Below are 23,834 nucleotides of genomic sequence, written 5' to 3'. Positions count from 1 at the left end.
GTACGCTATATTCGCTCTGTTTCAACTACAATCCTCTTCAGGAGACTCCAAAGTGTGCTGTCAGAGCTCTGAGAGTGAATTCATTAAGAGCGATTCTCACAGTGCTCTGAATTTAGGTAGAGTATTGTAATGGTTCTGTAAAGTGACACTTTGCAAACATTATGCCAGCAGACCGTGAGGTCGCCAACATGGTCATGAAGGATTTCGGACAGCGGTGGTCACAAACATACCTACTTTTAACATCTGAGTGAGCCGTCTCTGTGAGAAAGTAAATTACAATCTTTGCAGCTTTGCGAGCCAAAATCTTCCATCAAAGCGATGCAACGCGTTCTAAAGCCACCTTGCTATTGTGTGGCCTGTTTGTTTAATCCAACTTCTATGTCTGTTAGGAAAGTGGGCAATTTGCAAGCCGCAAGTGCTCTCGATATAAAATGTTGAAGTAGGGTTGGCTCATTCCCACATTGCATCCCCACCTTTCCTCCTTCTCTCCCACTTTTGGTTGTTTGAAGTGCCGGTTGGAGAGCTGTAACAGGAGTATCATTCACTGTAATGGTGGTGCGTACTCCTCCACAGACCTCACTTACATCACTTAATCCACTTCAACAGTCCGGCGCTGTGCTCGACGTGAACGCAGCACGTTCACAATGGGGAGGTTAGACAGATGCTGCGTTGACCTGTCAGCTTGCACTAAAATGCCACACTGAAACACTTGAAACCCTTGTTTCTCAGCTCACTTAATATGGAGGTGGAGTATGCCTGCTGCACAGCTATGAGGCAAAATCCAAAGTTTTTTTCGGCAAAAACGTTTTTCACCCTATACTTTAAAGAGGACATGGACGATTAATTGTGCTAATTATTGTTATATTAGTGTTGATCATAGCATCCTCAAATACAGGCTTGTGATAGTGAATGTAGACAAACCCTTGGAATGTAAAAGGGTTGTCTGTAGAAACCCCTGAGTGGTTCTACATGAAACCCTTAGAATAAGAGAGGATTGTTGGTGGAATCAGCTGGGTGGTTTTAGACTAAACCCCAGGAACCGAGAGGGGATCTTGGTAGAATCCTCTGGGTGGGTTCTAGATGAAACGCTTGGAATATAAAAGGATTGTCAGTAAAACCCCCAAGGCGGGTTCTTGCTAGCATTCATAGAAGGAAGAAAGGCTCTGGATAGAACCTCTCATAGGGTGTTCTGGGTTGAACGTTTTTACAGGTGGTTCTAGGTATAACCCTTTACAATGGGTTCTGTGTAGAACTCTCTGAAAGGGTTCAAAGTAGAACATTTATAAAAAGTTCTACAAGAAACCAAAAATGGTTCTCCTATGGTGACAAGCCAAAGAACCCAACATGGTCCTAGTTAGCACTTTTATTTCTAAGAGTGTAGTTGCTACCTTCATGGCATCTAATGGGGATCATATTAAAAGAAAAATAAACAATACAATGTGTAAAAATGCTTAAAAAACTGCCAATTCATTGAATTGAACTTGATAGCATTAGGAGGTATAAAGTTGATACGTTGCATTGAAGCATCTGCTTTCTGTTCAAGCTGAGCGAGGATTCAGAGGCAGGTTCAAAAGTTAAAAAGTAGCAGCTTTAGAGAAGGCTGTGTCAGTAGCTTTGGTGGTAAGTTCACAGCTGAGAAGTAAACAAATCAAAAAGGACAAACTAAAGTTAAAGGTCTTGCTCTGGTTGTTTTGCCACAAGACAGAGCTGCAAGTTTCTTTCAAGGGCAGAAAGTTTGCAACCTTTAATGCAAAAGGGAAAGTCTGTTGTGGCTGGCAGCCAGCAGGACGAAGCTAGTGTAATGTGGGGTAGTTGTATTAAATTGTCAGGGAAAGCATTAGAATATTAATGCCCTAGGCATGCACAGAAAACTGTCAGGATGTTAATGAGTCCAGTAACAGGTTGCCATGCACAAATGTGTGAATTGAGGAATGAAATATGTGGAAACTAGCTGAAAAGTTAAGTGTTTTGTTATTATGAACATTTAATACTTTTTTGGAGGAAGGAAAGAATCTGCTGTCACTGACTGTAGGTTAACGTGTGTCATAAGTCCATCACACCTGCAATCCACTTTCATTTTTGGTATACGATCAAATACCATGAATATTAATAATAATACAAAATATAATCAACAAATAAAGTAGGATTATTATGAAAGGTTAAGATGAGACTTTATTAAAACCCAGGGGAAATTTTCAAGTTGCCCAGCTGTATGTAAAATACTTTAAAAAGTAGACCCGTCTTTACCAGCTGCAACATTAAAGTAATGTTTACACATTGATGCCTCAATAATTATAATTAAATATAAGAATATACATATGATTCTTTAATGGGCCATTCTGCATTAGGAGCACTTTAAGTATATTTTGATGCTTAGACCTTTGTACTTTTACTTAAGTAACGTTTTGAATGATTTGACTTATGTATTTATACCATTTGTGCCATTGTTACTTTTACTTAAGTAAAATATCTGAGTACTTCTTCCTCCACTGGATATACTTCTTCAACATCTGGACAAAGTACTATTGTTGCAGAACTTCTCAGAAAGTCTCAGACAAAATAGTCCACACAATAATTTAATAAAATCAATCACAGACTAAAAAAAAAAGAGAGCAAAGGCATTTCGTATTGAATAGGAAAGAAAAAACTAGCAACATAAAGGTTCTTTCCACTGGATGCTCAAATTTTTACATGTTTACAGTCAATGTATAACACCTTCAAGAGTTCAGTCAAGCTAAACGCTCTACACATCATTAGTGCACGTGACATCACGTCGATATCAGGTCATGTTAGCCAGCTAACTTGTAGCAATCAGATGAGACATTGAGGTTTGACTCTTGACATACAGTCTGGGTATAACCAAAGTGTGCTCTGTATTTTTTTCCACTATTAATGAGGGCGTAGGTTGCACAGCAGGTACCCAGTACAGATTGTATGATTTATTCAAGAGCAGAAAAACGCAGCTCAGCAACGAATCGTCATTTTAATTTGAAAGCGTCGAGCTGACAAACACAGAAATGTCTCAGATTTAGAAAGAAAAGAGAAGAATAAGGCGAACACTGTGAAAAAAAAAAAACCAACATCATGGGAGGTCCTTCAGAATGTACAGTGTCACTGTGTCCGTCAAATAAATTACAAATAAATAAGTCAGTACAGTGTAATATCTTACATAGGGTCCCACAGGTATCAAACACAGTGGACCTTTTCTCTCAATGGTTGGCTTTGCTGCAAAAAGGCCCCTTTACATTCACATCAGTGAGGTGATTATCAGTAGTTTCCTCTCCTCAAATACAGATCTGTCTGCCACACACAAAAAACTATTAATATTGTTAAGACGTTATCTTTAAATATGCTCTCCTTGGCATTTCACTGAAGAAGGGCGTGCTCAGAAACTGATCTTTGTCCAATTTAAATATCTATATCTATCTATTAAGACCTTACAGTGAAATACTCAGACAGGTAGTTAGTTGTCAGGCAGAATAATTCTATGAGCACTGTGCTCTTCATCAGTTTAAAAAAGAAAACCAGAGAGGTAAAACCACTATCAGCTAAATCTGAAAACCTCTCTGTTCACTGCTGCCTTCTGTTCCGTCTTGATTTGCGGGTTGGGGATGTCGTTTAGCACTCAAAACTTGAAGTTAAAGCTCAAATTTGCAACTTCTGGGATTAAAATAACAACACAATGGATATTTTAGACATATATCAGTCTAAAATAAATGATGCAAAATGGTGAATCCCACGAGGGTTACAGCGAGCAGTTAACCAGAAAGTGCAATGATTATGTTAAAAGAATGAGCCTCCGGATAGATAAGTTTAGTTATAAAGTTATCAAGTGGTTGCTTAGGTCAGGACGCAGGGGTCTCCAACAAGTAGCTCGAGCGCAACCACTAGGCCGAGTGCTAACAGTTGCTCGAGTGCTACCCCTGCTTCTGAGTGGCTCGCTCAAACTTTATACGATCAACTTTGCAGACATCCCGCCCCCTTTAGACACAAAATATATATTTGCCAAGTGGCTGTCAACTAAGCAAGTTACGCCAGTGTGATACCGTGTGTCTCATTTGCGGTGCGAGTATGTCAGTTGTTAAAAGATGTAAAGTCGAGCGCTGCTTCACCAAAGTTCACTGCAACTTTTCAAGGGGACTTTTCAGGCTGCTATTTGTATACGAACTGAGAATGTAAAGAGCTGAAATCAAGAACAATTAAAAGACAGTACAGTGTCTATTTACCAAACGGAAGAAGAATGCAGAGGCTTTGTTTAGTGGCGCACATCCTTACAAAACATTGTAACAGAGGAAAACAGAGGGAAACGTTTCAGTGGCTAAAACGCTGATAAAGGACAATAAAAGTCCGAAACTATGTCTGCTATAGGCGATGTATTGGCGATGTACTATGAGTAGCTCTCGGCCATTTTTTATTTGGTCAAATTAGTTTTGAGAGAAAACAAAAGGTTGGAGACACCTGGGTTAGATCACAGGATTTAGCAGGGAATTGTATCTCTGCCAATGACTGCTGATGCGCTGTTTTTTTCGATGTCCAACAAGAACAAAAACAAAGCTTGAAAGTGAAAAGAAAATGCAATGGAGAATATCGTTGCTTCAAAAGCTTCTGTTTAGTGGCTTGCATAGTGCTTCAAACAATCAGAATGAAGAAGCAGCAGCAGCCATGTGAATTTCACGTGCGACACAAAGAGGAGTTTGGTCCTGATTACTTCTGAGCGGACAACAGACAATTGATACAAACCGGAATGGACCATCAGGGTAACCGTAAGTGTTCATTTGCTCAGGACTGAATTCTTTTTTTTTTTTTCTTCTTTTAATAAAATCCATTGTTAAATGTCATTTTTAAAAATCCATCACCTTTCCTCTCGGTGCAGCTGAACACTCAGTGGGGACGGGTCAGAAGCGCAGAAGCATAAAGGCACTGTGTTGTTTTCTACAAGCCAACAGAAGTAAATCCCAAGAGAAATCACGTTAAAGTCGATGACCAAGTTTTTTTTTTTGTGGGTCCAAAGGTCCAAACAAAAAAAATCCAGGCAGGAAATGGAGGGCTGTTTGACCTCCTAACACCAATAAAGTTTTCACTGAAATCTACCACACAGAGAATCCAGCGAGCGTCTGGAGGAGTCTCAACTGTGGAGGTGGAACCAAGTTCAAAGGTCACGCAGTAGTAAGCGAGGGCTCTGAGGGCAATCTTGTTAGTTTGTTGGTTCAAGCCCACATGGTCAACACACACAAATATACACACACACACAAATACACACACACACACACATTTTCCCACATTCACACAGAGACTGAGCTCACACCTCACTCAGAAATATGACAGTAAATAAATAAAAACAGTGATGGAACGCAACAGGTAGAGAATAAATATCAAAAGGTAATTTAGAGCTGCATTTTAAGGAAACATGTAGTTTGTTTAATCTCTATATTCAGCATGCCTTTGGAATGAAATAAAAATATGATGTTTTTCACACGTGGAATGCTGATTTTTCTGATTTTGGAAAAACATAGCAACAAAAAGACAAAAACATATAAAACGAAAAAAAGGTAAATTGAGTATGAGGTATTACAACCCAGGCTCACTCCCAACTCCTCAAATACCAACTGCATGTAAACCAAGCGCGATTTCCTAAACCTAACCAAAGCTTAAGTGGTTTCCTAAACCTGAACTTCCTGTGAAGATGGAAGTTCATTTGGAAAAGACACTTTGAATGTAACAAGTGGAAACTGACACGTGGTCCAAAACTGGCGCTTGAGGGGGAACGTACGCATTATTATGAATCACACTGCTTTTCTCGGCAAGACCATCTGTGCTCGCCGAGGTACTGGTAATCTGATTTGTTTGGGTCCTATGTCCTGACCAATGGGCTGGTCAATGCCTAACCTCAACCAATTGTCTCCCTGCCTCAACCAGCTATGCAGGGCTGGTCTTGCCAAGAAGAGCAGTGAGAAAGAGGTGGAACCAAAATATAAAATAAAATGGCAATACTGCATTTAGATGTCACATTAATAAAAGCTGTGCAAATAAAACAACAAAAAAATGATGCAAGTACCCACAGGAAGCTCTTATGGAAAAAAATGAATACTTGTTGAGTGCATCTATGTAAATTAACTCTACACCCCTATATGGGCAGTATGTCAGGAAGTTAAACAAGGTTGTTCAAGGTTTTGCAGAGAACCCTCCCCCGTGATATTTACATTAACCTTATGGTAACCCTCTCGAGTGTTGCCCATTTTCTTGCCTAAGTATCTTTCGGATTTTTAAGCCAAATTCTAAAAGAAAAAACTCTGGTGTCTTCGTGGAACGGTGCGTCCTCAATTTCTTTAAAAGCTTTCAGGTTCGCACCAAGCACAACGGCGCTTGTGTTGTAGCTGCTTGTCCGTGCAAGATAAATAAACACAAAAAAGAGGTCTTAAGGTGTAAAAGGAATGTTATCTGGCCAACCTAACAACAGCAGCCTCTCCAGACTCAGTGCACACGGACATCCTCACAACAACAAAAAAAGACACTCAGTGTGAACAAAAAAAATACTCTCTGTGCTTGGTTCTGCTTGTTTGTTTTGATCCACGACCAGCTAGAAAGGTCCAAGAAAGACTCAGTTTGGTTTGGTTGGTTCCACTCAAATCCGTTTTATACACATTAAAAACTGTACACAGGTGGAGGAGACGCTGCTGAGTGCCTGGCTTGAAAGCGTGGCCTCCACCTCCTAGTAGTTGACTTCGTAGACAGTCGCCTTCTTATCTCCCGAGCCCGTCACGATGTACTTGTCGTCTATGGAGATGTCGCAGCTCAGCACGGAGGACGACTCCTTCGACTGTTGAGGGGAACAAAAGTGGCATGAAAATGTGAAAAGCGCACTTGAGTACTAAGAAAAAAAAAAAGCAAAGAGCGGGACGAAGGCCATATGCGTGACGGACAGGTGCATGACTCATTTCACTTGTCCAGTTCTGCAATATTGTATATGTACAGAGTACATTTGCACTGTAAATGGCCTTTATTTCTGTTTTGCAGTACATTCTTCCACACACTTACCTGGAATATGCTGGCTCCATACGGGGTTCTCCATGCGTTGAGCAGATTGTCTTTCCCTGTGCTCACAAACCACTTGCCTGCAGAGGACGACAAAACAACATTAGGAAGGGCCAAATAAATAGCCGCTAACTCATATGACAGTAAATATATCATTAAAACGACTGGCGCAAACAGCAGGGGGTTGTGACGAATGAATGACACAAATATGCACACTTGCGAATAAATGCATCAAAACTATTCATACCAGCATTGGTGCGAATTTATGACGGTTGGGGCACTTATTTAGCTATTTCACTATCCTTTAAGTGGAATGCTTTGAGTGAATTTGAGTTCCCTCCGGCAAACATGTTATAGTTCTAGGGTTTTTATTGTTTAAGTAAGAACACAAGGAGTGGATCTTGTCTGCGCGGCCTTTGTCAAGGTTAAAAGGAGTAATAAAGTTTATTGTCTTGATTCGGACAATAGATCCATGTTGCTGTACACTATAATGTAAGTTTTAAAAATGTCCGTTCCGCGATGAAAAACTCTCTGTGTGTAGCTGCGTTCAGCGAGTGGCGAACTTTTGGCAGCGCAAACAGCATCCTGTGTGAAAGGTGCTGAAAGGCCTTTAGTGGGATAAATACAATACCAGCATATAGTGCTCATATACCAATACTAAATACCAAATATCAAGACAGTATGGGCAGCATTGTTGTGATTAATAACTACACTTGTTTTTTCCGTTATACCTAAATAAACCCCAAAATGATTAAAATGTAGAGATTTTCTAAACATAAGCATGTTTCTACATTAATTATCAACAATACAGTACTGACAAAAAGAATAAAACTAGTTAGTCGTAATGAAAATTTTGGGACATTGTCATATTAGACATTTTAAACAGTAAGTAGTGACAATGTCCAGCTGGTGCATGTTGGCTGATTCCAGCTTGCCCAGAAGTCTTAATCTTAATTACTAAAAAGTCATAATTGGCGTGTATTTTCTCGGTCCATTATGATTTCTGGCTTTACAATGCTTCCTCCGAAAATCACCTTCATGTACATTTATCATTTTGTAATCACGTCTCCTATATAAAGCTGACACATTTAATCACATTCTCATATCCTTTACTCACTATGTAGCATTGTTAACCTTCTACAAATATATCTCTCCACGTTATGCTAAAGTTACAGTTATCATCGATTGACACAGAATTTGATCAACGAGTCAATTTCCCTTCCCCTAATCCCTTTTCATAAAACACTGATAGGAACATGTTTGTGATTCTTACCACAGTGGGCAAATCTGAGTGAGAGCACACAGCTCTCGTGCAGGTGGAGCTGGTACTTGTCAGGTTTGGTGACGTGCAGAACCTCCACGTTATTGTTCTCCATCCCAACTGCCAGCCACTCGCCCGTTGGACAGTATCCCAGAGAGAAGATCTGCAACAAAACACATTTGAGGTAGTTATACCTCTTATAGTGTATATAAATATAACACATACTCTGTTATTATACACCTTGTGAGTCTGTGTGTGTGTCATCATGGTGCTTGACATACCTCATGTAGCAGTAAGTACCACAGAGGGGGTTTTGAGTACTCTGCCAGGTTTTTATATTTCTGTGGACAGATTTTTGTCCACACAATAGAAAATAGAATAGCAGTAGATAGGGCATTCCCATTCAAATCAACGTAGCAGGATGGACGGAAAGTGGTGGACATGTTCATGTGTATTGTTGCCATTGCCACAGTTGTGGCTGGCTAACTTCCACATGAACTTAACCGACTTATGTTATCTGGAGATAGACAAGCTACTTAGCTAACTAGCTGGCCATCCGTCTTCAGAGCTGAGACCGCTATATTCCAGGCAACCTGCGGCAACACTTTACTGCACTACCGTTGTGTGTTGTCACTTTAACCACTAACAAAAATTGTAATTTTCTTTGTACCAGTCAAATGACCACAGAAAACAGTTTAATGCGGGTTCAACTCCTATTCTATTTCTACGGCTAACATTGGTAGCGTCACAACCTTGCAAGATGCCGTCACTTCATTTTACAGGTGGGTAGTTGGGATTAAAATAAAGACAGTTTGGTCTGAGGGTGCCGGAAGTCAGGGGAAAGGAAGTTGGCAAAAGGACCACCACTCTGCCGATTTGGCATTGCGGCTTATGTGATACCATTACAAGATGGTCTCTAGTCTACTCTTGAATTTTTTCAGTGCATGAAGAAGACTGTGTTTGTCTGCGGGGGCGGCCACTGATATTAACATATCTATGGATGCTGGCAAACGTCCGCTGGCTGCGCTTTTCTACGCCATCATCAGCATTTCATACTAATCTGTCAAAACTGATGGCTTTCTTTCAGTTTATAAAACCAAATTAAGTATGCAACACATCCTGCCAGCAGCGATTACGCATCATGAAATGCGGTGGGTGAATGATTTAGTCAATTCTCATTTTTTAAAACACACCACAACATTTGTTTTTTACAGATGATGAAGACACCTGATTGCATGATAAACCTGGTAAAAACAACTGCATTTTTTTTTTTTTTTTACTTTGCCAAAATGCAAAATTGGGGGTCTTGAGGGGTTAGAACAGATATTATTGGATAGCATTAGCACTCTATTGGCCATGTCTCTCCCTGTCTGCCCTGTCCTCTGTCCTCTGTCCGAGCTCTCTAACGCACACTCACCTCCTCCCTGTGCACACAGTGATTGTGAAATGGGTCCTTTTTTGCAGGAATATTGCGGTAATGGTCTATTATTGCCGCCTTTCTCCTGACCCGGAAAAAAAAAACTAAATATCTAACCGCCAGTGTTGTTACGTTAAAGGCATTTGTGCAAAGTGCAAGAACACCAGAGCTCAGTCTGGCCTTTATGGTGGGGTTAAACGTTCTGAACCAGGCTTGTAAATTACTGCAATGAAGCAAAACCAGAGAGTGTAATCACACAAATTGTGACTTTTCCTGGGACGCAGTAATATGTGCCTTTACTTCCACCAAATAATAAAAAAAGTGATACAAAAAAGCAACTTAAATGCTACATACACCTGCGAACTAATTCCATTCTTCTCCAACACAAACTATGATCCATGTAGACTTTTAGCATGCATACAGCAGTTTGCATTGCAGCTCTTATAATGGCAGTAGGTGTAGTCACAGCACTGATGGAAATGGTGCATTTGTGTTTATGAAAAAGTGTTTTGTGTACCTGGGAGGTGAAGTCGTGCTGCTGCAGCTGCCGTCCCTCCCTCAGGTCCCAGGACCGCACGGTGTTGTCCAGGCCCCCCGTCCACAGCTTGGTCCCGTCATTAGAGATGTCTATACAGCTGGCTCCGTCGGTGTGGCCCTGGAACTGCCTGCACATTGACACCAAAATCACAGGACACGTGTGAATATTTGTCAATCGCCCTGTATAGAAGCTCTTAAGGTAGCAAAAGGAAAGAAAGGCCTCGGGTTGCAAGATTTGTTGCTGAAGTTTGCTGGACAGATTCCACGTCTGCACCCGAATGGAGTGGACATGGCAGGAAATATTTGGATGGACTATTAATAAGTAAACTATTTACACCACACACTAAAAGTGAAGAGTGAAAGAGAGGCATTATTAGTACAATGCACCTTAATTTACTTAATTTATTTTCAAGGTGGAGCTTTCGACTCTAATATGATGCTTGATAGTTTAATGAATAATAATGCAGCATATTTTAATTGACAAATGTTGTGAGTCAAATCTTAATCTGCAACGTAACCAGTAATGCTACAATGTTTGAAGTAGAAGTACACAGTAAGTAAGTAGCATAACACTCAGTATTTTATGTGCTCTATTATAAAGTGCTTTAGGGGCCTCTTTTAAGTTATTTCCGGGTACAATAACTTAGAATAGTAATATAATTAAATACTTCTTAAATCTATAGATGTTGAGGTCCTTTTAGTTGGTGGGGGCCCATGTTGCCTACCTTGCCTAATGATAAAGTCTGTTTTTCATTAGGCAGTGTATTCCACCAGTGTTTTTTGGGTGTGACTAGCTGTGACTCGGCTGTGTGACGTAACTATGTAAAGGCAAGTTTATGGCTCAGGCCCCAAAAAAGCACAGTGTTGAGTGTGAAACTGTTTGTATGAGCGTTTCTCAAGAAAGCTGCAAGCAGCAACACCACAGGCCCAGTTCGCTCCATTCTGAACAGACACTGCCCTAGTATTCACATCACCCCCTCCCTTAGCTCCATACCTAACCAGCGTCTGGTTGTGAAGATCCCACACGGCTATGTTTCCGTCGGAGCAGCAGGAGAAGCAGACCTTAGAATCAGGGCTGATGGCCAGAGCGTAGCACGCGGGCGCGGACGAAGTAAGCTCGGCCTTGATCCGTGGAGTCGGAGTAGCCAAATCCCAGATTGACAAAGTACTCGCCTCGCCCCCGACGATGAGGGTCCGCCCGTCAGGAAGCAGCCGACAGGAGCGGATGTAGTTGTCTCTGTTCTGTTGTGACAAGACGCAGGGAGGTAGTTAAAAAATATACATTAACCATATATGAAGAAGTACTTCATGTACATAAGGGGGTCACACAGGACTCACGAGGCAGTCCAGCTGGGACACGGGGGTCTTGTTTCCAGGGTGACTGATGTCCCACACCTTGACGCAGCCCTTGCCGCCGGTGTAGACGTGACGCGTCGGGTTGCTGATGGTGACGGCACACACCACCTCCCCGTGGCTGAGCGTGTTGATCTGACGAGCGTGGCGCGGGATGCCGGGGCCGATAAGTGCGTCCGGAGGGAAAGGCACGGGCTGCATTTGTCCGTCGGCGCTCACGTGAAAGGAGTAGGCTCTGGTGGGAAAAAGGGGGAAATGTGGGAAAAGATACGTGGGGGAAAAGGTACATGCAAAATGTGACGAAGAAGAGAAAACACAAAAACGTCATTGATTAACATACGGTTTTCCACCAGGAATGCCCGACAGGTTAGGGGGAAGGCCAGGGACGCGTATGTGGTGGTGAGGATCAAATCCCACCTAGAGAGTGTGAGAAAGTTTGATAAGAAAATTATATTTTATATAGGTATAATTGGAATGAGCAGGGAAATGATAAGAATGCATAAACAAAACAATGTATAATTTATTTTGCCCGGTTTAAAGGAAGAGTGTGTTTTATTTAGTGTATAGTCACCTGAAAATAAGAATCGTTGGGTTTTCATTGCTTTAGAAGGAGTTTATCTCAACATACGGAGCGGCGCCATAGTTCTCCTAAACGCTTGGCTCAAGTTTCAGTTGGTTGCAATCTGCATCTTCGCCACTAGATGCCGCCAAATCCCACACACTGCAGGTTTAAAAGGTTTTCTGTGTGATATTCCTATCTCTAATAATATAGCAGCTATTTTCTATTTAAAGATATAGTGGTGTAATGTCTAACTGAGCAGAGAATGGTGTGTGTGCTGTAATCCAAGTTTCTCCTTGCTTTGTTTACACAGCCAGCCTTGTGTGCCTTTAAGGGGACGTTTGTGCATGTGAACATGCTCCACTGGTTAGCTGCACTGCTCTTATATGGCAGTTACAGCTGATAACGCCATCGACCGATGGCGTCCTCGAGGAAGCGCAGCCCTCACTGTTAGCTCTTACAACACTTGTAGGTGGCACTGTTAGCGCTGTTAGCACAGTTAGCTGCAAGCCGCCGGCTCATCTCACCATGAGGGTCATGTGGACATGCTCTGAATTTCTCAGATTGTTGGTATGCATGTATACTTCTACAATGTGTACGTGTTTGTGTGTGTTCAGGTACCACTTGTGTGCGTCCGTACGCCGCCACAGCAGCAGCGGCCACTGCGCTCATCTGAGGAGAAATGTTGTGCAGGCCGGTGTAGGCTGCCCCGGCTCCGCTCAGGTCTCCATTCATACCCGGGTGGGGAACCAAACCAAACGGACTGGGGTACGGGCAGGGCACCGCCAGCGGCGTACGGAGACCAGGAGCTACAAAGACAAAATCACCGTCTTACTCAGGTTGTGATATTTGCGTCGGAGCTTAAAGATTGTAGGCATCATCTGACTTATTTTTCTGTTCCCAAAAACATCAACTTTAAGTCAAACTGAAGCTTGCATGAGGAGTGTTGTGCTTGGTTTGCAATGCTCACCCAGCGTCTCTACTCCCGGGGGTTTGCCCGATGTGACCCTCAGGCCCGGGGTGGAGGTGCTGCTCGGTGTCGGGGCGTCGGAGCGGGAGGTGGGGGTGCTGGACTTGGACACGGGTGTCGTGGACTTCTCATTCTACAGCAGAAAGGTTTAAACACCAGGCTAAACATTGACTTCAGATGAAGCTTAGCGGGAGGGTTTTTAGCACTAACAGACACACACAGACATTTACAAATGTAATAGCAGAGCAGAACTATTCATGCTGTGACTAAGATTATGACCCATAAAATTGATATTCTGTATGAATGTATTATGTTTTGAGTGCTTTCTCTACCTGCTAAAATCCAGGGTTTATCATCTTCTTACCAACAGGATTTTTTGCCTACTTACTAAAAATAGAGAACTACCCTGAGAAATGACGAACAAGAAGATCAGTGGGTTATTATTTCCCCCGATGACTCACCAAATTCATCTCTTTGGATTTGGAAGAAGGCGTGCTGCTGGAAGAGGCGATGGAGGAAGGACTCAGCGGAGCGTCCTTCTTCGTCAGGCGACTCTTGTCCAATCCGTTCTCCCGAGGCGAGTGGGCGGGACTTCCTCTGGGAGACGCTGGATCCTGCGGCGGACGAGCAAGAGCAAAGATGAGAGCAGAGAGGTGGATACATTTTTTCTTTCTTTCTTTCTTTCTTTCTTTCTTTCTTTCTTTCTTTCTTTCTTTCTTTCTTTCACAAAACAAAAGATTCAACGTAGCTGGAATGCATCGTACCTCGTTGGAGACGTCCACCACCAAGTTGTCGTCGCTCTTCTCTCCGTCACTTTCCTGGTAGACACATAGAGGACATGCATATGACATTCACTCTGTGGTGAAAACATTTTTGGAACTAGATTTGCACAAACTTATACAGTAAAATCATGTGCATTTTTCGTGTGTATCATTTTGTTTTATTTTGGATAAAGGGGATGAAAACTTGAAAACATCTAGTGTATGTCCACGTTCTGAGGTATTGTAGGAAAAACAATTAACCTAAATTCTCCAACAGTAAAAATACAGATAAGCGGTGCTTTTATCAAATCCATTCCATTTTAATGACAGTACATGAAAAAGAAATTGCACGTACGTTCATAAAAAGGGTGATCATAAAATCAAGGATTTAATAATGCTCTAAAAGAAGACCACAAAAACTATTTTAATCAATCCTCTGGCTCCCTTTGTATTTTTGCACATTTTTAATTATCAGATAAAGTGGTCCAAATGGTTCCATTGTGTACCCTCCAGATGGCTCGTTTGGCCGAAGAACGAGTTGTAAACTGCAACAAGCTGAGTTCAAATCCAAGCTACGCCCTTTGACAGTCAGTTCTCTCTCTCACTGTGTGGTCCAAAGAGAAAAAAAGAGAAAGTGTGGGTTTGATTGTGGCTCATGTGAGGAAAAATCTGTCAGACTGCCTTTGTTTTGTTGCCGATTTCGTATTAGAAAGTTTTCACTTCTTGTTTTTCTGAAGTTTTCCAAAATGCTGAATATTTGAGCCCAGACTAAATTTTGGTCAAGGGTAAAGCAAATGTAGTTAATGACCATGACCATGCCTTTCCATAATGTTACCCTCAGAAATAACACATTGAAATAAACTAGATTACCGCGTTCCGGTTGCATGCCTCCGCTAAAAAGTCAAGTTGCAGTTTACATCCATGTCTGTCCAAAATATCATCATTTCATAATTTTATCCTCTTGAAATTGTCATAATTAGCGTACGAAATCTTGATTCATAGTGTTAGGAGAGATTGCAGTGAGTTTGACCAAAACAATCGCAAAACAATATTCCTTGTAGAGGCAAAATAAATTTACATATCAAGTCGAGCAACCTCCGTATCTGAGAAGTGAAGCCAATGTGGAAGTGCCTTACACCTGCATTCTCTCTACTGGCCATCAGGGGGCGACTCCTATGATTGTCTATGAGAAAATGACCCTGCTTTCACTGGATTTTTACCTCAGTAAACATTGTAAACATGAGTTTATGGTCTCAATCTCTAGTTTCAAGTCTTCTTCAATACAACATGATGTTCATTTACTAAATTATGGTCCATTTAGAGTCAAATAGACCTAGGTATGCTTTAGGGCGGGGCTACCTTGTGATTGACAGGTTGTTACTATGAGCAAAGATGAGAGCAGAGAGGTAGATTAAATTTTCTTTCTTTCTTTCTTTCTTTCTTTCTTTTACAAAACAAAAGCTGTGCGAGTTGTCTGTGTTTTTGTCTGACTTCAACCTTTGTGTTCTCAGATCATCAAAGTTAATTGTAATGTTTTTGGTCATCAAAAATGTCTTATTCAGCATTTAGTTGCACTTAGCTCCAACCGACATGTTACTTCTGGTTGCAACAAGCCAAAAAAAAAAAGATGGCGACGGCCAAAAGGCCAAACTCGAGCCTTCATTAACTATGTCCATTTCTTATACATACAGTCTATGACCAAGTCAGAAAAAGATAACATTTACAGTATGTTGACTCACATAGCGTGTAGAGGCCAACTCCTTCTCATCAGTCTTCTGTTTCTTGCTGTCGGAGGAGTAGTCGCTTGAACTTCTGTGCTTCTCGCGGGTCCGAAAACTGGCCGAGGGGGACACGGATGAGCTCTGGAAGAGACAACAAACCAGATACTTGTTGAAAAAATAACTTACTCCACGAGGGTCTAAAATGTCACATGCGTGTGTACATTTATATGCAACATATCGCTTTGCCTTGATGAAACCAAAAGATGTTGTCTAATCTGTGCGTTTATATTCAACATTTTTTACTGCCTGATTTGAATGACTTCCAAGCTCTTGTTAGGTAACTTCCAAATCCTCTGTTCACTCGTTTCTGTCAAAACAGCCACAAGCTAAATGTAAAGAAACGATTGATGAAGTTACTCTGATTTCCTTCCATCTTCAATCCTTGTTGTTAATGTTTTTTAATATGCCAGGCTAACCACCCATGGGACGTTTCTTCTTGTTTAACTTTTTAGTTTTACGCCTCTGGGCTTCCACTTGTAACCCCATGTTTAACGTCACAACACTATGAATTGTGGGTACCATCCTTAGGCAAAGTCTGCAGAACTGCGGACTCACGGAAAGTGTACATAAAGGGCTAAAAATGTCTGACGAATGAGCAATCAAGCACTCTACGATCTGACAGTTGGAACATCCCTAAACCCCTCACAGAGTTTCACGTGAGCTCGCCATCAAACGCCCTCAGCGGTTTGGCGACGCCATCGCGGCTTGAACATCAGGGCATTACTTTATTTTTAAAAATGTGGGGCAGGGGTTCCATCTGTTGATGGCTCTCTCTTCTCTTCATCAAATACGGTCATCCTTTAAATACCATCGCCGAAGGATTAATCCAAAGATCAAAATAAGGTCAACAAATCCCCCCCCCCCCCCCCCCCCTCTCGCTCGCCCCCTCTCTCTCTCATTGGGAGGCTCTCCTTACCCGGAGCACGGCGGACGGAGAGAAGAAGAAAAAGGAGAAGAAGGAAAAAAAGAAAGCAGGACCTTTAACTCGACCTTTACACTAACTCACGCTCGCAACCTTTTCCGCTGCCCTTTGCCAGGCTGCAAGTGTCGATGACGAAGATTCCATGGGGTGGGGGTGAGGGTGGGGTGGGGTGGGGTTGGTTAGGGGAGGGAGGGAGGGGCGAGGTTCGGCGTGCTGTCTGCCGACACTCGCACCTGTTTACATTTCAGTGCTGCGTGTGTGCAAACAAAGTTGAGATGTCAGTGTGTGTGCACAGGTGTCTCTCCTTGAGTAAGACAGGTTGAGCCCCCCCCCCTTCTCCCCCCCAAGCCCCCTCTCTCTCGCTCTCTCCAGACTGATTAGATTAATTAGCCTGCAAATTAGCTCTTTGAAAAGAAAAAAAAAAAAACATCAAGACAAATTAATTTTGCTGCGAAGACAAACGGAGGCCTCCTTGCCGGCGGTACAAGCGCCTCGATGAGCCGCGGCGGGCGTGACTCGGGCAAGAGCAATTAATTTACCGGGCACATCATAATTATATTTGCCTCCCGTTTTCAAAATTGATTCCGCACGTCCCTGATAACGATACCTGTAACCTTCACTGTTTTGCTCAATTACAGTTTAGTGGTGTCTCTGTCTCGTAATGAGAGGCCCTGAATGACCCAGCTTCTCCTAATGCTGTTAGGTACCATGAAGTCTAAGGCCAGTTGTCTTAAAGGTGGATGCTGGAGCTGCTTACTTATCAAAAAAAGTAATTAGAGGGGGGTAAAGTGAGAAAAAAAGATGGAAACCTGTAACATTTTTAACATCATCATGATTGATTTTAGGGGAGTTTTTCCTGTGCCGATGTGAGGGAAGGACAGAGGATGTCGCATGTGTACAGATTGTAAAGCCCTCTGAGGCAAATTTGTAATTTGTGATTCTGGGCTATACAAAATAAACTGAATTGAATTGAAACTGAATTACATTCTGTACTTTTACTGTGAAGGTGTGCATTTTTATGCTTTATCTTCCAGTATCGCTGATTGTAATGCTTCTGACAAATAAGCAACACGAAAATGCTTGCATTTGAATATTATGATTCAAAAGTCTTCATACCAGCAGCAAGGCGATTTTGAGACAGTTGTAGCTCTTAATCAAGAAACGGTTAGAATAGATTCATGCAGGCAGAGGACCGACTACCAGGATCCTATTTACATAGAGCAGGGTCTGGCAGTCAGTCTGTGGTAAACAGTTATATAGTCTAAGACACTGTAAGACATTTTAAGTTTCCTTTCAGCAAAATGCCCGGAAGTGAATTTCGAATTCCCTCTTGTACACAGTGTATATGTCTAGGGCTTTTATTGGGAAAGGTAGGAACAGAAGGAGTAGATCTGGTCTCCACTGTCTTTGTCAAGGTTAAAAGAAATAACAAAGGTTGTCGTCTTGGTTTGGACTCCGCAGCCTCCCTGTTGTTGTACACTATAGAGTAAAAAAAAAAATCCAAATTACTTTATAGATATCTATATATATCTATATAGATAGATATATATGGTGACAAGACATGTCAACTTTTTTGGAAACCTTGTTTCTCATTCCTTTTGTTTCACAGCTTCTTTCGGTAACTACATTCCCCCCAAAAAAAAAAAACCGACAGTTCTGTTCAAACCAAAAGCACTTTTCAACTCTGGGCTCAAGTCGGCTGGTTTAATCCATCACCTCTGATTCTTTATGTTCGACTCAATTTGTCTCTTCTTTTGCAGCCGACTCAGCATGGGACGCAGGTCTGTACAGACTTTTTTTTTTTTTTAAAGGAGCATCGCAACATTAACAAAGAGACAGACTGCAGCTGAGCGGTGAGGAAAATAAGAAAAACAAAAGACAAAAAAAGAACAAAAAAGAAGTGTGATGGCCAACAAGCTGCTGTATGTAAACCTTCAATGAGCGATTCATTCTAAAGGTCGGTCTAACCATGAGAGCGGGCCTCATTAGGAAATCATTCTCAACCTTTTTCTCGAAACGTTCAGAACATAATCATCGACATTGTTAGATTGAGAATTTACCTTGATTGTTTTAAGGGTCATTGCATACAAAAATATATATATATCCATCTTTTTATTGCAACTACTCCAAAAGCTCATATCTCCTTTCATCCATAGTAGACTCAAAAGGGAATATTACAATAAACACACAAAAGAAAAAAGCGGGAAAAAATATGTGGCTTTGGCGACTGAAGCAACAATTAGCTTCATTACATAAGTGCGTCTGAAAGGCCCTGAGGAGGTGCAGTCCTTGAACGCACCGCCACCACACAATAGACTGTCTGTGTTTGGCATCAATATTCACGCACACACACATGCTTGTTCGTCTTGCGCCCACATGCCTTTATCAGCGCGCAAGGTACTAACGCCAAGGACGTTAAGGCACAGATGTTCATACAATTCACACACACACACACTGTACCCCGTGGACGGTTGCCAAGGCAACTGTAGACCACTGACAAGGGGCTTATTGGTTTCATGAAGTGACTGTTGGCTGCGTGTGTTCTCACAGGGCGCTAATGAAAGGCATTCATCATTCTGGTCTCTCTATCTTTACCGCGGATTTCTGACGACCTCACACACACACACACACACACACGCACACGCACACGCACACACACACACACGCACACACACACATACAAGCACACACACACACAACACTAATCGCACCCACACGTGCTGTCCCATCGTGTGTGTGTGTGTTTGTGTGTGTGTGGAGGAGGATACACTACATGGGGGGCAGGAGATAACATATTAAACATTCCTCCCGTCTCCACCTCCTCCAAAACACCAGAGAACACCCACGATCTGCTAAACTCATACATATGTGTGTGCATGTGTGTGTGTGTGTGTGTGTGTGTGTGTGTGTGTGTGTGTGTGTGTGTGTTTGTGTGTGTGTGAGAGAGAGAGGGAGCTCGGTCTGCCGGAATAAAGAAATGCTAATCTGCTCATTGAGTATTCAACAAACCAAATGTTTGCCTTGGGAGAAAAAGCTCAGCTTAAGGGACTAATTACTACAAGTGCTGGATGTAATGTTGCTCTGTTGAACTGCCTCCTTTCTTTGCTAGTCAGACGTGTGCTTCTTTTTCCCCCTTTCTCTATGCCTCCATTTCCACAAATCAGAATGTTTTGAAATACATTATTTTATTGTTTTTGTTTCAATATATTTTACAGTGAATGTGGAAAACATAAACTGCAGTTGGGTCAGAGGATACCTATTCTCTGGTTTTAATTATGGCATCAGAATCAGAATCCATTAATGGCACTGGATTCTGATTTTTGTTGAATGATATCTGGTGAGCAACATTTTTAGCTAGAATTACCGCCTAGTGGTTGTACGCCTCCGCCAACCAGTCCAATTTTACATCCATGTCTATCCAAAGTGACATCACATCATTTTATCCAATCAGACATGTGTGTGAAATTGTCATAATGAGCATGTTAATTCTTGAATTACGACAAAAAGACATGTTTTGTGAGGTTACGTGACCTTTGACCACCAAATTCTAATCAGTTCATTCTGAGCGCAAGTGGATGTTTGTGCCAAAAACTGAAGAAATTCACTCAAGGCATAATCGAGAGGTCACGAGAATGGGACGGTCATGAGGTCACATTGACCTTGACCTTTTGATAATATTTACCATCTCTTTTAAATATATAAGTTTTCCACACAAACTACTCTTAATATCCTGCTTTACCTGAATATACTGTTAAATCAAATGGAACCATTACAGCCACTTACTTTACTACAAAGTTGACAAAAAACAATTAACATTAGCATTCAAATAAATGTGACAAAGTATATGCCGAGAAATTAAGCGTACCATATCATTCAAAAAAAATTGTTTTTTCCTTCATAGTTGACACAGTTGTGAACTAGGAAGGCAGGTATCACACATCAGTCTCACTGCATTTTCTTTGAAATCAAGTATTAGTCCTCAGCTACTGGCAAGCGTGTTACAAATAAAGATAGATGAAGACGGCTGGTGGGCAATGTTGATGCTGGGAGAAGAAATTGTGTCACCTGATAAAAGAGATTTTTTCTAACAAGCTTGGCAAAACACACGAATGTGTAAAAAAGAGAATGAAAGAAAGGACTTACCTTGACCGAGTCTCTATCTGAGGAGGCGGAGTGAAGGAGACAGAAAAAAAGACTAATTAAGGCATTTAAAGTCTTAGTGAGAAGAGCCGTAATGCATGAGCAACGATAGACACAAGACAAAAACACAGAGATAATGGAAAAGTTACACACATTACATACACAGAGGGTGAGAGAGAGAGAGGAATAAGGCTAATGGTGGATGATGATGAGGATGATGTTACCTGAGGTATCGTTAATGCCAGCTAAAGCTAAAAGTACATTAACTCAGAATTCTCCTGTTATTCTTTTCGGCAACATGTTAGGTGAAATATAATGGAGGCAAAGTGGAAATACAACATTATGCTGGCTGGCTACGCAGAATTTAGTTTTTGCATAAAGAAACACTCGTCAACCAACTCTGTTCTAAATGTTTTGTTTTGTTTTGTTTGCCCATCGCTGCTCCAAACATGCAAGAGGTTGCAAGATGGCGTTGCTATAGTTTCTTTCTCTTAGCAGAGAGATAAATAAACCTGCAGGGCTGTTCGGATTAGAAAAGCTAACAGCCTGAATGTACATACTATGTACATATGATCAGCTGCCAAAAAAAGCAATGTTGTCCAAAATGTTGCTTAGATTTGTTGGAATTTGGCAAAATGAGACTTTATTTTTTTTGCATCGAAAGCGACCAAATTGGAAACAAATTAGAATAGAACAAACCTCTCATTTTCCAATAGTCAATGGAACTTAACTAGAGGAATTGACCCTTCACTAAGTCCCGCCCCTAGAGCAGAGACAAGCCAATCATAGCATAGCATCAACCAGCCCCGGCCAGGGTGCGCCAACTCTCCGGCTTTGCTCCGTGAAATCACTTTTTGGATTGATGATATTTATTCAGGGAGTGCAGTTAGTGACAGTGTGGGCTCCGTGGCAGCTCCGACAGCTTGACGGAGTAGCAGCAAGGCGGGGGCTTAGCGAAGGGTCACTTGTATTGTTATTGATTGTGTGCTCCTAATGGAGGTAAGTATTCACTGCAGCTACAGGGCAAGGTTAACTGCTCTACTGCACCGTAAAAAGAAGACTCACAGTCATGCTGCTGCAGAGTAATTAAGAGCTGGCACACACTGTTTCTATCACACACACACACACACACACACACACACACACACACACACACACACACACACACACACACACACACACACACACACACACACACACACACACACACACACACACACACACACACAGTCTCTGTGTGCTGTAATTGAATGGTTGAGCTCAAAGTCGGCTCGCTGAAGAATCAGAGGCGTTCTGCGAGCACAGATGAAAAGAGGAAAAGAGGCATCATGGCTGGTTGTATATCGCTCCCTATTAGGCCAATTAGGGCGGCAGAATGACAAATCAGTTTTTAATTGCTTTGACTGCTGTTCATTAGGAGTACTAAAAATCAAGTATCAGCCAGTACAAATGGTGGTATAAATCCATAACTTTGAATATTCCAGGCGTGTTAATCAGTTTGGGATCATTAATGGAACAAAAGATTAAATGTTCAGCATTTTTGTCTATTAAAACGCATTCAGTTTATGCAATTTGTTTTGAATATTAACATGTTATATTTTGTAATCTGAGATATTTTAAATATCTCAGATAAACAAATGAATATTTCTGCCTGTTATATGGACTTTCAGAGGGTAAAATAAGTATTGAACACGTCACAATTTCTCTCAGTAAATATATTTCTAAAGGTGCTATTGACATGACATTTTCACCAGATGTCGGTAACAACCCAAGTAATCCATACATACAAAGAAAACCAAACAAATAAGTTCAGAAATTAAGTTATGTGTAATAAAATGGAATGACACAGGGGAAAAGTATTGAACACATGAAGAAAGGGAGGTGCAAAAAGGCATGGAAAGCCAAGACACCAGCTGAAATCTATCAGTAATTAGAAAGCAATCCTGCCCCTTGTCAGTGCAAATTAATATCAGCTGGTTCATGTACCGAGACATTCTTGATAAAAATCTGCTGCCATCTACCAGGATGATGAAGATGAAACGAGGGTGGACATTTCAGCAAGACAATGATCCCAAACACACAGCCAAGGAAACTCTCAATTGGTTTCAGAGAAAGAAAATAAAGCTGCTAGAATGGCCCAGCCAATCACCTGACTTGAATCCAATAGAAAATCTATGGAAAGAACTAAAGATCAGAGTTCATAGAAGAGGCCCACGGAACCTTCAAGATTTGAAGACTGTTTGTGTGGAAGAATGGGCCAAAATCACACCTGAGCAATGCCTGCGACTAGTTTCTCCATACAGGAGGCGTCTTGAAGCTGTCATTACCAACAAAGGCTTTTGTACGAAGTATTAAATAAATTTCAGTAAGCGTGTTCAATACTTTTTCCCTGTGTCATTCCATTTTATTACACATAACTTAATTTCTGAACTTATTTGTTTGGTTTTCTTTGTATGTATGGATTACTTGGGTTGTTACCGACATCTGGTGAAAATATCATGTCAATAGCACCTTTAGAAATATATTTACTGAGAAAATTGGTGACGTGTTCAATACTTATTTTACCCGCTGTATATATTCTGTCAGTGAGTGTGTGTGAGACAGAAAACTAAAGATTTACAGCAATTTAATTAAGTTGTTATTTAATACACACTGAAGATTCATGTATTCTGTTCTCATGTGTTTGCTTCATTCCTAGAAAAGACTGTAAAGGAGAATTACATTAATATTTGTATTAAATAAAAATGGAGGAGGAAGTAAGCAAAAAAAAAAACTTTGACAAATAAAGAAGCCATGTTGAAGGCTAAGACTTACTGCAGGTGTAAACACATCAACACCCACAGTACACAAACACACACACACACACACACACACACGCAGAACAGGTCCTACCTCTCGGGTGGTCGCCGCTGCTGTTGTCGTGGTGCTTCCTCTCGTCTTTGAGCGGCAGCTGGTGGCTCAGGGCGGAGGACAGAGCCAGCAGGCTGGCGGTGGTGCCGGCCCCGGGGGCAGCGGGGCTGGAGGCCCGCCGGGTGCGGCGTGAGCGGGACAGGGATGGCGTGGCCGTGGGAGAGGTGCTGAGCCTGGAGCTGCTGCTGCTG

General features: G+C 41.7%; 1 protein-coding gene across 1 annotated transcript in view; it reads right to left on the bottom strand.

Moving 5' to 3' along the window:
- Positions 1-6,561: 6,561 nt before the first annotated feature.
- Positions 6,562-23,834, bottom strand: part of LOC129101680 (transducin-like enhancer protein 4) — a 38,499-nt gene continuing 21,226 nt past the window's right edge. Inside the window, 15 exon segments of the mRNA XM_054611583.1 lie at positions 6,562-6,817; positions 7,036-7,112; positions 8,306-8,456; positions 10,228-10,375; positions 11,242-11,489; positions 11,586-11,835; positions 11,941-12,017; positions 12,781-12,968; positions 13,130-13,262; positions 13,591-13,743; positions 13,894-13,947; positions 15,630-15,752; positions 20,737-20,753; positions 23,626-23,750; positions 23,752-23,831. Of these exon segments, the coding sequence (XP_054467558.1) occupies positions 6,710-6,817; positions 7,036-7,112; positions 8,306-8,456; positions 10,228-10,375; positions 11,242-11,489; positions 11,586-11,835; positions 11,941-12,017; positions 12,781-12,968; positions 13,130-13,262; positions 13,591-13,743; positions 13,894-13,947; positions 15,630-15,752; positions 20,737-20,753; positions 23,626-23,750; positions 23,752-23,831 (1,932 nt within the window). The 3' untranslated portion in view covers positions 6,562-6,709.

Source organism: Anoplopoma fimbria, chromosome 13 (assembly GCF_027596085.1).
Source record: "Anoplopoma fimbria isolate UVic2021 breed Golden Eagle Sablefish chromosome 13, Afim_UVic_2022, whole genome shotgun sequence".
In the NCBI taxonomy this organism is placed as follows: Eukaryota; Metazoa; Chordata; class Actinopteri; order Perciformes; family Anoplopomatidae; genus Anoplopoma; species Anoplopoma fimbria.
Note: the sequence above shows the minus strand (reverse complement) of the source record. Positions and strands in the feature narration are given on the sequence as shown.